The 16,408-nt window shown below is 41.3% G+C and overlaps 2 protein-coding genes across 3 annotated transcripts; one reads left to right on the top strand and one right to left on the bottom strand.

Moving 5' to 3' along the window:
• Positions 1 to 5,681: 5,681 nt before the first annotated feature.
• LOC146570248 (uncharacterized) lies at positions 5,682 to 12,390 on the bottom strand. 2 transcript variants are annotated; one of them, XM_085281153.1, is made up of 7 exons: positions 11,400 to 11,885; positions 8,487 to 8,690; positions 7,177 to 8,218; positions 6,991 to 7,060; positions 6,408 to 6,582; positions 6,113 to 6,278; positions 5,682 to 5,962 (listed from the first exon to the last, which is right to left on the bottom strand). In XM_085281153.1, exons 3-6 carry the CDS (start codon positions 7,594 to 7,596, stop codon positions 6,113 to 6,115), a joined length of 831 nt encoding a protein of 276 aa, XP_085137279.1. In that variant the 5' UTR covers positions 7,597 to 8,218; positions 8,487 to 8,690; positions 11,400 to 11,885; the 3' UTR covers positions 5,682 to 5,962. The 2 variants fall into 2 exon arrangements, with proteins under 2 accessions (XP_085137279.1, XP_085137280.1); XM_085281154.1 differs by lacking the exons at positions 7,177 to 8,218; positions 8,487 to 8,690; positions 11,400 to 11,885 and adding an exon at positions 12,304 to 12,390.
• A 1,816-nt stretch (positions 12,391 to 14,206) lies between these two features.
• cox8b (cytochrome c oxidase subunit 8B) lies at positions 14,207 to 16,143 on the top strand. The gene is made up of 2 exons (XM_085283173.1): positions 14,207 to 14,420; positions 15,861 to 16,143. The coding sequence occupies exons 1-2, from the start codon at positions 14,313 to 14,315 to the stop codon at positions 15,954 to 15,956; spliced, it is 204 nt and encodes a 67-aa protein (XP_085139299.1). The 5' UTR covers positions 14,207 to 14,312; the 3' UTR covers positions 15,957 to 16,143.
• The last annotated feature ends 265 nt before the right edge of the window (positions 16,144 to 16,408 follow it).

The following is a 16,408-nucleotide window of genomic DNA, read 5'->3' as shown; positions in this document are numbered from 1 at the left end:
GTTTATTTGAAGAGTTTCAGTCAGGTTTCAGAGCTCATCACAGCACAGAAACAGCTTTAGTGAAGGTTACAAATGATCTTCTTATGGCCTCTGACAGTGGACTCATCTCTGTGCTTGTCCTGCTAGACCTTAGTGCAGCATTCAATACTGTCGACCATAATATCCTACTAGAGCGATTAGAACATGCTGTAGGTATTACAGGTACTGCACTGCAGTGGTTTGTATCATATCTATCTAATAGACTCCAATTTGTGCATGTAAATGGAGAGTCCTCTTCACACACTGAGGTTAATTATGGAGTTCCACAGGGTTCAGTGCTAGGACCAATTCTGTTTACATTATACATGCTTCCCTTAGGCAGCATCATTAGAAGACATAGCATACATTTTCACTGCTATGCTGATGACACCCAGCTCTATCTGTCCATGAAGCCAGATAACACACACCAATTAGTTAAACTGCAGGAATGTCTTAAAGACATAAAGACCTGGATGGCCGCTAACTTTCTGCTTCTTAATTCAGATAAAACTGAGGTTATTGTACTCGGCCCTGAAAATCTTAGAAATATGGTATCTAACCAGATTCTTACTCTGGATGGCATTACCTTGGCCTCCAGTAACACTGTGAGGAACCTTGGAGTCATTTTTGACCAGGACATGTCCTTCAAAGCACATATTAAACAAATATGTAAGACTGCTTTCTTCCATTTGCGCAACATCTCTAAAATTAGAAATATCCTGTCTCAGAGTGACGCTGAAAAACTAGTTCATGCATTTATTACTTCCAGGCTGGACGACTGTAATTCATTATTATCAGGATGTCCAAAAAACTCACTGAAAAGCTTTCAACTAATCCAAAATGCTGCAGCAAGAGTGCTGACAGGGACTAGAAAGAGAGAGCATATTTCTCCTGTTTTGGCTTCCCTTCATTGGCTTCCTGTTAAATCCAGAATTGAATTCAAAATCCTGCTCCTCACATACAAGGTCTTAAATAATCAGGCCCCATCTTATCTTAATGACCTTGTAGTACCATATCACCCTATTAGAGCACTTCGCTCTCGCTCTGCAGGCCTACTTGTTGTTCCTAGAGTATTTAAAAGTAGAATGGGAGGGAGAGCCTTCAGTTTTCAGGCCCCTCTTCTGTGGAACCAGCTTCCAGTTTGGATTCGGGAGACAGACACTATCTCTACTTTCAAGATTAGGCTTAAAACTTTCCTTTTTGCTAAAGCATATAGTTAGGGCTGGACCAGGTGATCCTGAATCCTCCCTTAGTTATGCTGCAATAGACGTAGGCTGCCGGGGGATTCCCATGATGCATTGAGTTTTTCCTTTCCAGTCACCTTTCTCACTCACTATGTATTAACAGACCTCTCTGCATTGAATCATATCTGTTATTAACCTCTGTCTCTCTTCCACAGCATGTCTTTTATCCTGTCTTCCTTCTCTCACCCCAACCGGTCGCAGCAGATGGCCGCCCCTCCCTGAGCCTGGTTCTGCCAGAGGTTTCTTCCTGTTAAAAGGGAGTTTTTCCTTCCCACTGTCGCCAAAGTGCTTGCTCATAGGGGGTCATATGATTGTTGGGTTTTTCTCTGTATCTATGAAGCGCCTTGAGGCGACTTTTGTTGTGATTTGGCGCTATATAAATAAAATTGAATTGAATTGAATTGAATTGAATCCTTTCAAAATAAAATCCCAACAGATGCCAATGAGGACATACCTATTAACTAGCTCAACAGTTGCTTCTGTTCATCTGGACGTAGCATTTTCAGTGGGAGAAATGTTTCATCATCATCCAAGGGACTTTTTCAGTCTCATCTGACTGCAGGTTTCCCCAACCTTATAAACAGTACATTTGCACAATGACTGAAACTAGAACCACTGACAAACAATGTGAGGTCAGTTTCTTGATCATTAATATGCAAATTGTCATGACCACTGATCAACAACCACTGATCAACACCCATTGATCAATGACCATGAGTATCACAGAGAGTTCGGGAATGGCTGTAAGATGGCCAAAGATGTACCCTTAGGCCCCTTCCTCGATTCACAGATGGTCTTTCCCTTTTCACGTAAATGGCCTCCTTGACTCCGCGCTCAAACCAGCGTTCCTCCCTGTCCAGCATGTGTACATCCTCATCATTGAAAGAGTGTCCACTGGCCTGTGTTGTATTGTGTCATCCGCTTAGCAAGAAGTTGTTTGGTATCCCCGATGTATAAATCCTGACAATCCTCCTGGCACTTAACAGCGTACACTACATTACTCTGTTTGTGTCGGAGGACCCGATCCTTGGGGTGGACCAATTTTTGGCGAGGCGTGTTTTGGGGTTTAAAAACCACAGAGACGCTATGTTTAGAGAAGATGCGCCTCAACTGTTACTCCTGACACAAAAGGGATAACTAGGGTTTTTTGTTTAGGCAGGCCCTGCTGCCTGACCAACAACCACTGATCAGTTGATCAATGGTTGTTGATCAATGGCCATTTTAATTTGCATATTAATGATCAAGAAACTGACCTCACAGCCCATTGTTCATCAGTGGTGCTAGTTTCAGTCATTATCTAATTTTTGGGGGATTTAGATGTTGTTCCAATAATTAGTTTTTTATGTCACCAGCGACTAAAAAAGTCTAGATAGTTTTGAGCAACAGGTTCCTTTAACCTCGCTGTCTAAGGGAACGTTATCCCGCTGCTATCAGACTCTTTAATTCATCCACTTAGTCAGACCTACACATGTGGAAGAGAATTAATTACATCTCAGTGCACCCTGTCACTTTTGTACACCACGCCATATTTGCACACATACTTTTCCTTTTATATTTATATGTATATTTATACCTATAGCTCTATATTTATCTTTATCTCTCTCTTTATCATCTTTGTTTCTACACTCACTTTGTATGAGTGCTTGTTATTTGTTGTATATTTGCTGCTATGACAACTCAATTTCCCTCTGGAACTAATAAAGTTTCTCTGATTCTGATAACAGAGCAGTCTGAATTTTTGCTTGAAAGCCCGTCCAGAAAAGTTTAGTTACCCATTTAAGGGAAACTGTGTGTGACGGGGTGTGGTCTGTAGCTCAGCTGCAGGGAAGGGGTGGTGTAGTGGGTTCAGGGGGCAGCGCTAGGGGACGTGGCCAATACAGCTCGTTGTCATCGTCTAATCACACCTCTCCTATTTCAGTAGCATGCTGGGACCTAGAAGGAGGGAGAGGGGCTGAGAGTGGCCGGCTGCAAGAGAGCAAACCCCACTAAAGCAACTGTGTGCGCTAGCCGGTGATGACAGCCTTAAAAAGCAAACTGAATAAATGACTGTGAAGCTGTAACCGCTGTGTATGTGTCTGTTCTGGGCGATATCATACTGAACTGCGTTTGGCCTTGACATCTTCTTAAACCAAGTTTTTTTTTTTTTTTTCTACGATTTGCAAACGAAAACTGAAGAAGAATCCGATTTAAGAAGACAACAACAACAATACACAATGACCTTAAAGGAGAGTACACATGGAATGTTCTGGGGAGCTTGCAGGAGTGCTCACAGACATATTCAATCTGTCCTTGGCCCACGCTGTGGTACCGGCCTGCTTCAAATCCACCTCCATCGTCCCGATACCCAAAAACTCCAACCCATCTTGCCTCAATGACTACCGCCCAGTAGCACTCACCCCCATCATCACTAAGTGCTTAGAGCAGCTGGTCCTAGCACACTTCAAATCCTGTCTCCCCCCCACCCTGGACCCCCACCAATTCGCATACCGCCAGAACAGGAGCACAGAGGATGCAGTCTCCATCGCACTGCACTCTGTCCTCTCACACCTGGACAACAACAACACCTACGCCAGAATGCTGTTTATAGACTTCAGTTCAGCATTCAATACAATCCACCCCTCACAACTCATCAGGAAACTGACAGACCTGGGCATCAGTTCCCTCATCTGCAAATGGTTACTGGACTTCCTGACCAACCGCCCCCAACATGTCCGGCTGGATAACCGCTGCTCATCTACCATCACAATGAACACCGGTGTACCACAAGGCTGTGTGATGAGCCCTTTCCTCTACTCCCTCTTCACCCACGACTGCAGACCTGCTGATTGTTCCAACACCATCATTATGTTTGCAGATGACACCACGGTGATTGGCCTCATCAGTGACAACGATGAGGCCGCCTACAGGGAGGAGGTGGATCGTCTGGCTGAGTGGTGCGACACAAACAACCTGCTGCTTAACACCGAGAAGACCAAGGAGCTCATCGTGGACTACAGGAGGAATGCTGACACCCATCCACATTAAGGGGACGGCTGTGGAGCGTGTGAGCAGCTTCAAGTTCCTGGGAGTCCACATCTCCGAGGATCTCACCTGGACGACCAACTGCTCCAAGCTGGTCAAGAAGGCTCACCAGCGCCTCTTCTTCTTGAGGACCCTGAGGAAGAACCACCTGTCCTCAGACATCCTGGTGAACTTCTATCGTTGCACCATCGAGAGCATCCTGACCAACTGTATAATAGTCTGGTACGGAAACTGCTCTGCCTCGGACCGGAAGGCGTTGCAGAGGGTCGTGAAAACTGCCCAGCGCATCGCCGGAGCACCACTTCCTGCCATAAAAGACATCTACAGGAAGCGGTGTCTGAAAAGGGCTGGGAAAATCATCAAAGATCCCAGTCACCCATCACATGGACTCTTCACCCTCCTGCCCTCTGGGAGGCGCCACAGGAGCCTCCGGACTAAGACCACCAGGTACCGGAACAGCTTCTTCCCCACAGCTGTCAGACTCCTGAACTCTGCCTCCTGACATCTGACCCACGTTAAACTCATGGACTGAACATACACACACACACAATGGACAACTGTACCCTCAAACACACAATAATAACATGGACTGAACCACCACTCACAACCACTAGCACTTTATATAGCCTCTGTAGGAATTATATCTCACTTATCTTAACTGCACTACTGTATAGCTCTGTGTAAATAATCATTCTGTACATTCGATGATTTTTAACCCTACAACTGTTTACAACTTGCATAGTTCCCATTTCTGTATAGCTGTATATCCCAGATTCTGTAAAGTTATTTATTTCATATTCTGTATAGTTTTTCATATTTATATCCTGTTCATATCCGGTACATAGCTTGTACTCACTACAGCCTGTACATACTTATAGTTATAGAATATTCACAACATACTTCATACCGTGTACATTATGACATACCATAATAGACCCATTTCTGTAATATACTCACATACACTGTTAGACATTTTATTGTATTTTTACAGTAACTTACTGGCAACACTATTGCCAGTAAGTTACTGTAATTACTGATCTACAGTATCTTTACTGTTGTGATGTTTTACAGTTCAACCACTTTACTGTAAACATATATTACAGTATAACAGCTTTACTGTAAACGTGGTTTACAGTTAGAAAGACTTACCGTGATTAAGTTTTATAGTATCACTGTACTGCAAATGTGGTTTATGGTATAACACTGTAATTGTGTACAGTATAATTTGTTTAGACTGTAATTGTGTTTTACAGCATATAAAATAATATTAACATTCATATTCAATATAAGAACATTTACAAAAAACAATATAATTCAATAAAGTAGTCTCAGAATAGTGAATTAAACCAACATTTATTGTTGATATTTTTTTTAACAAGAAAAACATTTTTCAGCTGAATAAAAACAATGCCAATAACCAAAATAAATAGAAGCGTACATGAAAACTACACAGTCCTTCACCTTTCTGTGTCTGATTTTTTTAAGGAAAACAGTTTTTCATTCCACTAAAAACAGGACAAACCCACCAGCATGAACATTAAATAAACTATTACAATTGTAAAACAAAACTCATTTACAAAATGTAATAATTATCAGTGGGTCCCAGGAAATAGAATGTGACATGGGATTTAGATTTCCGTTACCAGGATGGTCGGGTTCAGCGTAGTCTACATCACCACCTGTCAAAGACACATAATCAATATTCATGTTTGCTCAGGTTATTCACTTGTTCACATCTGTCTGAGATCATTCATACTGTTGTATGGATGTGTGTACAGTATGTATATAATTATCAGCTATGTAAAAGATATTATCATCTCTGTTCTTACCTAGTTGGAAGTCCTCCATTCAAACTCAGAGAGCCGCTGGAGGAAGGTGGTGATCCGAGGGCAGATGCTTGTAACTTTCCTCTTTACGACACGACCTGTCTTGCGGCTTGTACCAAGTTTTGCAGGGCATTTTGTTCCCATGTCTGGATTGATCCTCACAAAGAACCTTTTAACAGAAAAAAGGCTGCTTTAATTTCAAAATTAAAACATACGTTACAGCAATCACCTATATGTTTCTGCAACTGTAGTCAAGCTATCACATATATTTCATTCTTAAATGGTGTAAAGTATTTACCTCTGTATCATCTCCAGTGTGATGGACGCTGACTCCTGATACTCAAGGTTGAAAACGTAGTATGACGCAAAGAAGACAGCAAGGGTGCTGGCAAAGTCATGCATCTGCTCAGGCTCATAAAATACCTTGCCCTCCAAACTGATCATCCAGCGGCTTGCAGACATGAAATTATTCCCTAAAAACAGACAAGAGTCCAATAAGACAATGTGCTCACCCTTACAAATAAGGTTTCCACAAGAATGCTGGATAGCAGGCCTCACACTGTACAAAAATAGAATACACACGGTTTGCTGCTATTTCTCTTATTATTTATTATCTAATGAAAATTATGATCAATTACAGGAAAAAACTGCCTTATGTCTTTGCATTTTGGCCTGTGCTGAAGTGTTAGGCTGTTTTTTCCTGTTGGTCATTGTGTATAATAAATAATAAGAGAAACAGCAGCAAACTGTGTGTATTCTATTTTTATACAATATAAAACAGACAAACCCCTGTTAAGTAAGTTGTTGTGGGTACAAATACCACAATAATTACATAGATTTTTTACAAAAATATTACAACAGGATTGAAACTATTTACTTACCAAGCGCTATTACCCTTGGTGTGATGGGTAAGGTCATCTCTCTCTCAACAGACATCTTGGTGGAAAAAGCCTTTAAAACACAAAATGAACTGATTTGAATGATGATACCCAAAATCATTGAAATATTTTCCTTTGTTTATGTTGACAGTATTGAGAGTGCATGTGTAAAATTTTAAATATAATTACGTCAGCCAAGATGAAGATTGAGTCCTCTTTTTCTTGGAAGTACTTCATCAGAAGGAGGATGGCTGCTGTGGCGATCTGGTTGTGGTTCAGCTTTGCACTGTCGCACTCACGTAGCAGATGTTCAATCTCCTTGTTCCACTGAAGTCTCTGGCTTTGAAAGAAGTTCAAAATTCTCCTTCCTTTCGTAAGAAGGGCTTCACTGAGACGTGTCTCTACCTCAATATCTGTGAGTGTGTGGAAGTGAGTGCAGAGGCCTCTTTTAGTAAAAAGAAATGGCCAATGCTCTTGAACCTCACATAAGGTGGGGGCAGGCCAAGAATTAAGCATGTGCCTCTGGTAAATATAAGTCAAAGACATATAAGTATTTACATCTGTTGTTTCAATTGCTTGAGGACCTGCTGATCTGAAGACAGTTGACATAGTCTGTCTTTTTGTCTCCAAAGTTTCACTCGTTTCTCCTTCTGGTAGGGTTGTGGGTTGCCAGTTGATGCAACCATAGCTATCAAGTTCAGATCTCCCCCTTTTGATGGCAACATCACCCTCATTGTTTTCCCTGGTAGACCTTTTCCTTGGCTGCCGGATTCTGCTGCTGACATTGTCTCTATTTACATGTTCAACTCTTGTTTTAAGCTGTTTGAGTAGGGAATAATAACCACAGCCTAATTGCTCACCTTCTGCAGTCTTATCTGCAAAAGTAGCGGGATACTTAGATACAATAGCTCTAGCTACCTCCCACAAGCAGCTCTGTTAGGGTTGGGGCAGTGTACTCGCATTCCTTCTACAACAGTCCTAATCATTATTCTCCTGTCTTCTGGGTGAGCCATTCCACCAGTTGCCAAGGCCTGTGAAAGTCTTGTTGGCATCTTCTCCCAGGGAACTGAAAAATTGCTGATCCAGGAGGTGTTGCTTACATTTGGTTGTGTGGAAGGGAGTTGACCTGATGCTTGTGCAGAACAGAGTGAATTACCCTGTAGTGGCATTTGCACAGTTGTTGAGCAGGTGGTTTCAGGTTCCTTTGGGTTGTTTGAAGAGCCAGACTCCACTTGGTCGTCGATATTCACACACACACATAAACACAGCAGAACAATTCCACATTAACTATGTACAGATGGGTTTTTTGGAGTATTTATTGAGTAATACTCTTATATAAGACACAAAAGCAAGAGTGTTGGAGAAATAATACCAATGGCAATGAAAGCTAGTTTTAGTTTTGAAAGCTATAACAATTTCAAAATAACTCTCAAAATAACTAATTTACAACTATTTTCAAGATAGGACTGCAACCATTTATGACATTAATGCATTCTCACCTTTTCTGAATACTTGAACAAGTCTTCGACTTTGAATTGGTGTCAAGAAAGGCTTGATATCATCAGGCTCAACAAACAGGAGATCTTCTCTGTTTCTAACACCAATAATGTCTGTCAGGTGCTCAATAACTGCCCTCTTTGTCTCTTCATGCAGGTCAGGTAATGCCAGGTTAATTTCATGATGTAGGCTGCCACTGTCCATATCTGCAATGAATTAAGAGGATGATATTGAATGATGCAAAGATACAACGGTTAAACCTGAAGCGATATACACTGGCAGAGGGTAGTAATCAAACAAACTGTCTGCTTGAACACATATGAATCTTTTTTCAGAATTGTGTAGACAGTGAAGTCCAAGGTTGATCAGTATCACAGATTGAAGGATGTCCAAAACAAAGTGTACTTGTTTGTGACTGATGAGGATCACTGAGATTTTTCCAAAGATGTGGCCACATTCATCATGACCCATAGCAACAACAAGCCCTTTGCAATATTTTGTTCCTTTGTAAACTACTGCTGATACCTCTGACGTTGTTTCTTTCATCAAGCCAGCTGTCCTGACAGACTCCTGAATTAGACCATTGTACAACTGCTCATCATATTCACTAGTTTCACCAACTGCTTGAACTGCTGGAGCAAACAATGGTCCACTGCTGAGGTACGCCTGAAGCAGCTGGTGCCTTTCTGCCAGTGTTTTACAAAGGTGAACAAAGTTGTGCAGTTTCCGGGCGCATTCCTTGAAATACGAATGCTTACTCTCGAACCGGAGAGTCCACAAGCGAATAAGAGGCCCAAAGTGCAAAAAGAGGTCACTATAGTGCAGTAAATAGTGATGCTTGGGCTTGAGTGGGTGATTAGGGAAAATTGTGTGTCTTGAATGAACATACTCCTCTGTTATTATCTTAAGGTATGCAATCTGGTCATGATGGATCTTGGGAGCACATATGAGCTCAACCATTTCCTTGAGCTGTAGATACAGTTGCCAGACCTGACTGTCCTCAGGATTTTTTATCCTGTCACCAACCAACAATGGCAACAGTCGCAACAGACACCAGTTCTGTGCTGCAGAACCAGAAAGTTTTTTGCCACACTCCTTAACCTCACATGGTTTACTGAGACTATCATTCCCTGAGTATTTAAACTGTGTGATCGACCTGTTTAGTTGTGCATAAGTGAAATGCTTTTCCTGTTTCACTAAATGACTGATGTACAATGCCAAGTCATTAGAGACTACACCTTCAAATAAATCATGACCCAAACATGGGGGAAGCCCAGTACAGACATGAAAATATTTCAGAGAATTGAAAGGTGAGTCAAACTTTACCCCCTGTACCATGTCTTGGTCAGTGGTGGATAGCTGTTGTACACTCTCCTTGTGACCAGTGATGGTTCTTTTTGGACCAAGCTTTAGTGGTGTCTTTTCAAAGTCTGTCCTTTCAATCAAGCAGTATCTACAAAAATGCGTACTACAACTGAAGTTTTCAGTGAAACCACCTAAGCAGTGTGAACCAAGATTATCTCCACAAATGGAAATCAAGGCCGCTTTGAGGGTATTTCCATCATCTGTCTCAATCCCTGTATCTTCTAGATCTTTAAGGTCTGTGATAATACTTGAGAAAACTTTCTCCTGACCAAATGTCTTGAAGTCCCTTTCTCTGCACAGCATCACCAACTGCATGGGATCAACTGAAGAGCGATTGTGTGGCTGGACCTCACCAAGACTCATGTAAACCCCCAAAACTTTATGTTTTTTCTTCCCTGACCCAAGAGGATTCACAACCTCAAATCCATCCTGGTAAAGGATGATGGACAATGAAGAAGGATTGTCTTTTAACAGAGCATTTTCTTTCACATTTCTTCCATCTGCCACATCCTCTACAACCATGTTGGAAGAGGTATGATTTTTGGATTGGTGATATTGCTCTTTAACACTTGACTGTCTAAGGAGTGATTTTAATGTCTCTTTGATGGAAATGTACTGGCAAAAGCATTCCTTTCCAGCAGCATCACTTCCCAGATAAATCTGGGTGGGTTCAACATAGTCAAAATACTGCTTGTAAAATGTTCTCCTTGTTTTGTCAGATCTGAGTATTCCTTTGTTGTATATTGTGAAGACATCCTCTTTAGAGAGATTTTGAATAATCATTTCTATCTCAGTTTGTGGTATGTCTAGCTCAGAAAGCTTGCCCTTCAACTTGTCAAAAACATCTGCCATAGAAGTGCTATGGACATGCAGAAATCCATCAAGAATACATTGTATTGTGCTCGCTGGCAACAGCATCTTGGCTTGCATTTTCAGGTAGAAAAGAGCCAAATTATGTAAAAATGTCTCTTGTTGATTATCACACTCCTCTAGATGATCACATGGAGTTGGAGTCAGAGTCTCCTCAGAAGGCTGAGTACAGTCTATATTTTCGGGGAGAGTTGACACCTGAGTTGTTATCACCGGCTTATGTTTCCTGGATAAATGTGTGGCAAAAGATGAGCGCACTCTGAAATGTTTGTGGCAGTCATCATAAGGACAGACAACTTTCTTGCCATCTTTAATATGAAATCTCAAATGAGTGCATAATGCTGAAAAATTCTCTGCCACATAGAAACATGCCTCAACTCCACAAGCAAGATTTCCTTTAAAATGGGTGTGTTTAGTCTGAGCCCTGCGATAGCGGTGGTTCCTGTGCATATGGGATCTGAATGCAGAAAATGTTCGATAGGAAGAAGGACATTGCTCTATTCCACATGTGAATCGATAATTAGCTGTGTGCTGATGTTTCTTCGTATGATAACAAAATTGTCTTAATTCTGAACAAAAAACACCACAAAATTTACACCTGTACATGGCTGCATGTGTCTGAATTTGAATTTCCAAAAAAATGTTGTCTACCTTTATTCTCACTAAATATGTCTTTTTACCTGCTGTTTTGTCTTGTCTGTCAAAGAACTGAGGCTACATCACACTGTCAGCGCGGCCAGCAAGGGCAGGAGGACAGCAATGCACCACACTGGGCGGGAAAAGACAGAGAGACAACTGTTAATTTAATGTTGCATTTATTTAACCCTTGAAAAATATATTTACATAAGTAAAAAAAAGAAAAAAAACACACAACCCATCTTTTCCAGAATAATTCAACTAATTCCCTTTTGACCAACCTAACACAGACGTTACATGGTTTTCATATGAAAAAGACCCTGGAAGACGTTGTATTAAAGGAAAAAAAACATGCTCCCCTTCCCACTTAAAAAAATAATAAATATTAAACTTAGGTTGGAGTTCCTCGCGCCACCAACCTAACGTTATATTAACTTTTTAATGTTGTGCACTGCAGCTCACACAAAATTAAATAAAGCAGGCTAACCTACATGAGCAAGCTCAAAACTGGATAAGATTGTTTAGGCAGTCTCTAAATTTCCAAAAAAAAAAAGTTGTCTTACATTATTCTCATTAAATGTATATTTTTACCTGCTGCTTTAGCTGAAGCTAAATGTCCCACTGTTAGCATGGCCAGCTTCTCAAAAGTCATAGAACAGAAGCGCAGGAGGACAATGCACCACACTCGGCGGGAAAAAGACAAAGACTGTCGTTGCGCCTGTGTTCCTCGCCCCTCCCCGTGGAAAATATATATCTAAATATTTATTTGAATAAGAAAAGAAAAAAACACACACAACCTATTTTTTCCAGAATAATTCAGCTAATGTGCTATTTCGACCAAGCTAACACCGAATTTAAGCCCCCCCTCCCCCCCACACACACAAAAAATATATATGCTCTTAAAAATTAATAAACGAGTATGTTAGGTAGGAGAGTCCTTTGCATTACCTTATGACGTCCCGTTTGCAGTTTCCACACAGAGGTCCAACAATAACGAGGTGCAAAATCTTTTGTCCTCTCGAGCATATCGTAACGAAGAGTTAGCAAAGTTGGCCTGTCTTTCCTCTCCTGTCAATCACTGGATCACAGGTCATGTCAGTCAGGATATGGAGTGGTGGTTGGTAGAGATAGGTTGGTGGGCGGGGCCAGCATGCATTCAGTGTGTGTTTCACTAAGTTGGGTTGACTAGTTCCCAGAAGAGTTCTGTACATGTAAATGAGCAATTCAGTTACTGCTCGACTGAGAAGCCTCCACCAAATTATTACAATATTCTCCACTGACTGAAGTTCGCCTTTGGCAACGCAGTGGCAAGCACACATTTGCAGCAGCTGTGCATGTGCATACAACTGCATGCAGCAGATTAGATGATCAGAATTCTTGAACCTTACACACAGGCAAGTCCCCTAAAAAGTCAAAACCATAATACTTTCACTGGTATCATACTGACAAATGGCATAGGTTGGAGGAAAATCTGGAAATGGTTGGCAGTGAAAGAGTTAAAATGTAATGCACTATTGCAACCAACCACTGAAAGAGTAAAAATACACAAACAGTATGATGAACCATTCAAATCACATAATACAGTAGCACTACTGCTAATGTGTTAACGGTAGGTATAACTACTACCGCAATTTTAAAAAATACAGTAAGTAAATGTAAAAAACCTTAATATACCCATAATGCAAAGCAAATTACAGTAATTAACTGTAGAAATGTTTTCAGGTAAGTTACTGGGCATTTTGTGGTATTTTACTGTGAAAAATACAGCAAAGGTTAACAGTGTATCTATATTATTGCTAATATATATTGTAATATATCTATATCACTAAAGCACTTCTGGATGGATGCAAACTGCATTTCGTTGCCCTGTACCTGTGCATGCGCAATGACAATAAAGTTGCTGTCCGCGTGAAGGGTCTCAAAACCCGAAGTGCTCACGTGCCGTTATCTCTGTGTCTCTTCATGCTGTGTACGAGCGATTCGTGAACGATTTGTAAGTGAGAAAAAAGAATGTGACCAACACTTTGCAGAGTCACGGGCAGCTCTCTGAAAGTGAAAACGGTCAGATTTGTGAAGTAAATATGTGTGAATAATCATTCTTTATTACTTATTTGGGTTTTTATATACACATTTGTAGGATGGTTTGATGAATGTGTGTTGACTGGACTGCGGAGTTGTAAGTACTCAAATCAATCACACTCGATGTTGTTCACATGTGGATCATGTACAGATCATATTTTTTTTCTTCTCAAAATCTTTTTGGGGACCATTTTCTCCAAATAAAAGCAGCATGGAGCCGGTGTGTGCGCTCCATGCTTGACACAAACGTCCTTATACAGGCACTGCTGCCTGGCCCGTTGTGCTCTCAGCTCTGCGCTCTGAGCCTAACCCGGGTTTTCTTCCTCTCAAGTTCACGAATGTGTCATGTAGTATCATAAATGCAAAGATACGATAGAGAAAGGTGATCTTTTTTCTTTTTTTTTATCACGGGGTAACAGAGAAATCAAAACCGGATGTTGTCGTTTTATTCGTTTTGCCCGCTCTCCTTTACAGAGAGAGCAAAGCACTTGTGCCTTTCCTCCTGCACATTCCCTCCCTCTACAAACACACACCTCTGACTTCACCTGAAGCGTGAATTTCGTTGTTGACGAGGCTAAACTTTTTAAATCTGTGAACTGTGTTTCACTGTAATGTCTCCTGGACGGCTACACAAACAGCCTCGACACTGCGCGTGGTGACGCGAAGACACGACCCCGCGCTCATCGGTCACGGTTCAAACCCGGAGGCGAGACGGCCAATTAAATTTCGACGCTGCTTGGGGGCTCGCGTGCGCGCACACGCTCTCTCCCTGTCATACGGCTACTGCGCATACCTCTCAGATAAGCTGCACCAGGCTGAGTGTCAGGTACAGAGTACAGGCTCTCTTCCAGGCTTTCTGGCAGCAGTGAAGCAACGCTATGCCTCTGCCCACCGTCTCCCGACTGTTCAGGAGCGCGCTGAGGACTCAGCTGGTCTCTGTGGCTAATGTGACGACCAAACCTGCTAAACACACCGTAACTGCAGGGGTGAGTTCATATTCGTTCTGTGAGCTTTACATGCCTGAAGCAGGGGTCTTGTCCCGGCTGAAGTTGCAGAGGTTCTTAATTAATAGCAACAGGCTCAACTTCATCGCCCGCTCCTTCGCTTTATTAAACCTTAATAGCAGTTCTTCTGCATCACATACACACATATTAGCATGATATGATGGGCAACCTGCCTGTTTGACCAACTCTCTCTTACAAATAAGAAATTTCTTTTGCTTATTTACTGAATATTGTATATAAAATATCGAATAATTAAAAATAGCAAATGTAGGATATCTTTCGTTTCCTCGCGCCATTGTTTCACGGTGACTTGCAAGTCCAGTTTATTTTTAAGACTTTGATAAGTGCGCCACTATCTCGCCATTATTCCGCCTAATTCCAACACGTAGACCTGTGACAGCTGCGAATATGTGGGCCTAGTGCGCAGCGCACTACATTTGAAGACCGCGCACGGTCGTTTAATAAATGAAAGTGAAGCCGAACAAGCGTTTTGGTATTTTTCCACATTTAGACATAAGTTTGATAAAGTTGTCTAACAGCAGTAGCGGCAGAAACACTCGCAGCCGCGCTGAACGGGTGACTAACCTTGATGCAGGAAAGGTCAGACACAGAGAAGCATGCTTTTCAGAAAAGCACACAATACATAAAGAAATAACTGCATTTAGGGAAGAACAGCCTATTTCAGCTCACTGTGACGCTTTTAATGTCGCAGCGACACAATAAGCATGAAGTTATTGACAATGAAATGTTTGGTTTCATTTCGTCTCCAGGAAGGGCTTAATCATTAACTGGGGCAATGGTTGCATAGTTAAACACTGCCCGTGGATAAGGCCACGCGAGGGACAACTATGTTGATACCTCACAACATGTAGAACAACAACGTTTTCACATATTTAGATATATTAGATGTGTTTTAGCTCTTGTGGACGGATGGAACTGATACTTTTCTACAGCAAATATATTTCCTCTTAATACCACATTACAATTCATTTTTAGGGGGATTAGACAGTGATCGTGTTTATGCTGCCAAGTGATATGATTTGAGCCTGGGCAAAAGGCTAAAGCTAAGTGTGAAACAATAAATACCTGAAATAGAAATAACAAATAGACTTTCCAAAAAGACTCTTACAATTTATGTCTTTAGTTTTTGTCAAATTGGTCACATTTTTTTTAACATAACCAACACAAGGAGGCACTGGTAAATATAATTAATGACTGGGATTTCTGTGTGATTTTGAGTCAAGTGTTTCTATTTTATTAACTCTAAGTAACTACTTAAACTAAGTCTGCAATTCTTTTTTAACACTTCCTTTTTCCTCTTCTTTTTTAATCAATGAAGTAAAACGGAGGTGTAAACAAACATTCAAAACCTAAAAAAGCAAAGCTGTAATAACTGTCGGTGTGGTTTTGTGTACCCCTCAGGAGCAGGTAATCGCTATGACGGCCCTTTTTGTGGCCATCTTGGGTCCCTCTGGCTGGGTACTGGCTCACCTGGAGGACTACAAGAAGAAGGAATAGAAGATGAGGTGGAAGACCAAACGCTCACATGAAGACCAGTCAGCACTCTCTTCCCTGTTCTTCACCAGCTGTTGAGATGACATGTTGATCTTCTCTTTCCAAATGGTTTTTGCACTGACTTGCGATAATATGTTCACATGTCCGCATACAAACATTATCAATAAATGCATGTTCAGTCCACAGAAAATGGGTGAATGTGTTTTTCTAGTGACAGAAACGACATAAGCCACACGTTTTAATCAGAATAACCATTTAGATGAAACTTTATTAATCCCTCAGGTGGGTTCCTCCGGGAAATTCAGTTTCCAGTAGCAAAGCACCGAAAGAAGTTGCATGTTACAGATACATTAAGGGGAATGAGAGTAAGGATATAAGCATAAATACACCATATATACACATATATAGATACAGAATATATAATATGGATAAATAGGATTGCTCATTTGAGTGAG

This window comes from Mchenga conophoros, linkage group LG7, assembly GCF_057382185.1.
Source record: "Mchenga conophoros isolate Kocher_MC1m ecotype Shallow Benthic linkage group LG7, M_conophoros_male_GT1.1, whole genome shotgun sequence".
NCBI lineage: Eukaryota > Metazoa > Chordata > Actinopteri > Cichliformes > Cichlidae > Mchenga > Mchenga conophoros.
Note: the sequence above shows the minus strand (reverse complement) of the source record. Positions and strands in the feature narration are given on the sequence as shown.

Coding starts and splice junctions, on each gene's coding strand:
- cox8b (XM_085283173.1), top strand. CDS start 14,313: ATGCCTCTGCCCACCGTCTCCCGACTGTTCAGGAGCGCGCTGAGGACT. Junction 14,421..15,860: donor AACACACCGTAACTGCAGGG/GTGAGTTCATAT, acceptor TGTACCCCTCAG/GAGCAGGTAATCGCTATGAC.
- LOC146570248 (XM_085281153.1), bottom strand. CDS start 7,596: ATGTCAACTGTCTTCAGATCAGCAGGTCCTCAAGCAATTGAAACAACA. Junction 7,061..7,176: donor CAATCTTCATCTTGGCTGAC/GTAATTATATTT, acceptor TGTGTTTTAAAG/GCTTTTTCCACCAAGATGTC. Junction 6,279..6,407: donor ACACTGGAGATGATACAGAG/GTAAATACTTTA, acceptor TTCTGTTAAAAG/GTTCTTTGTGAGGATCAATC.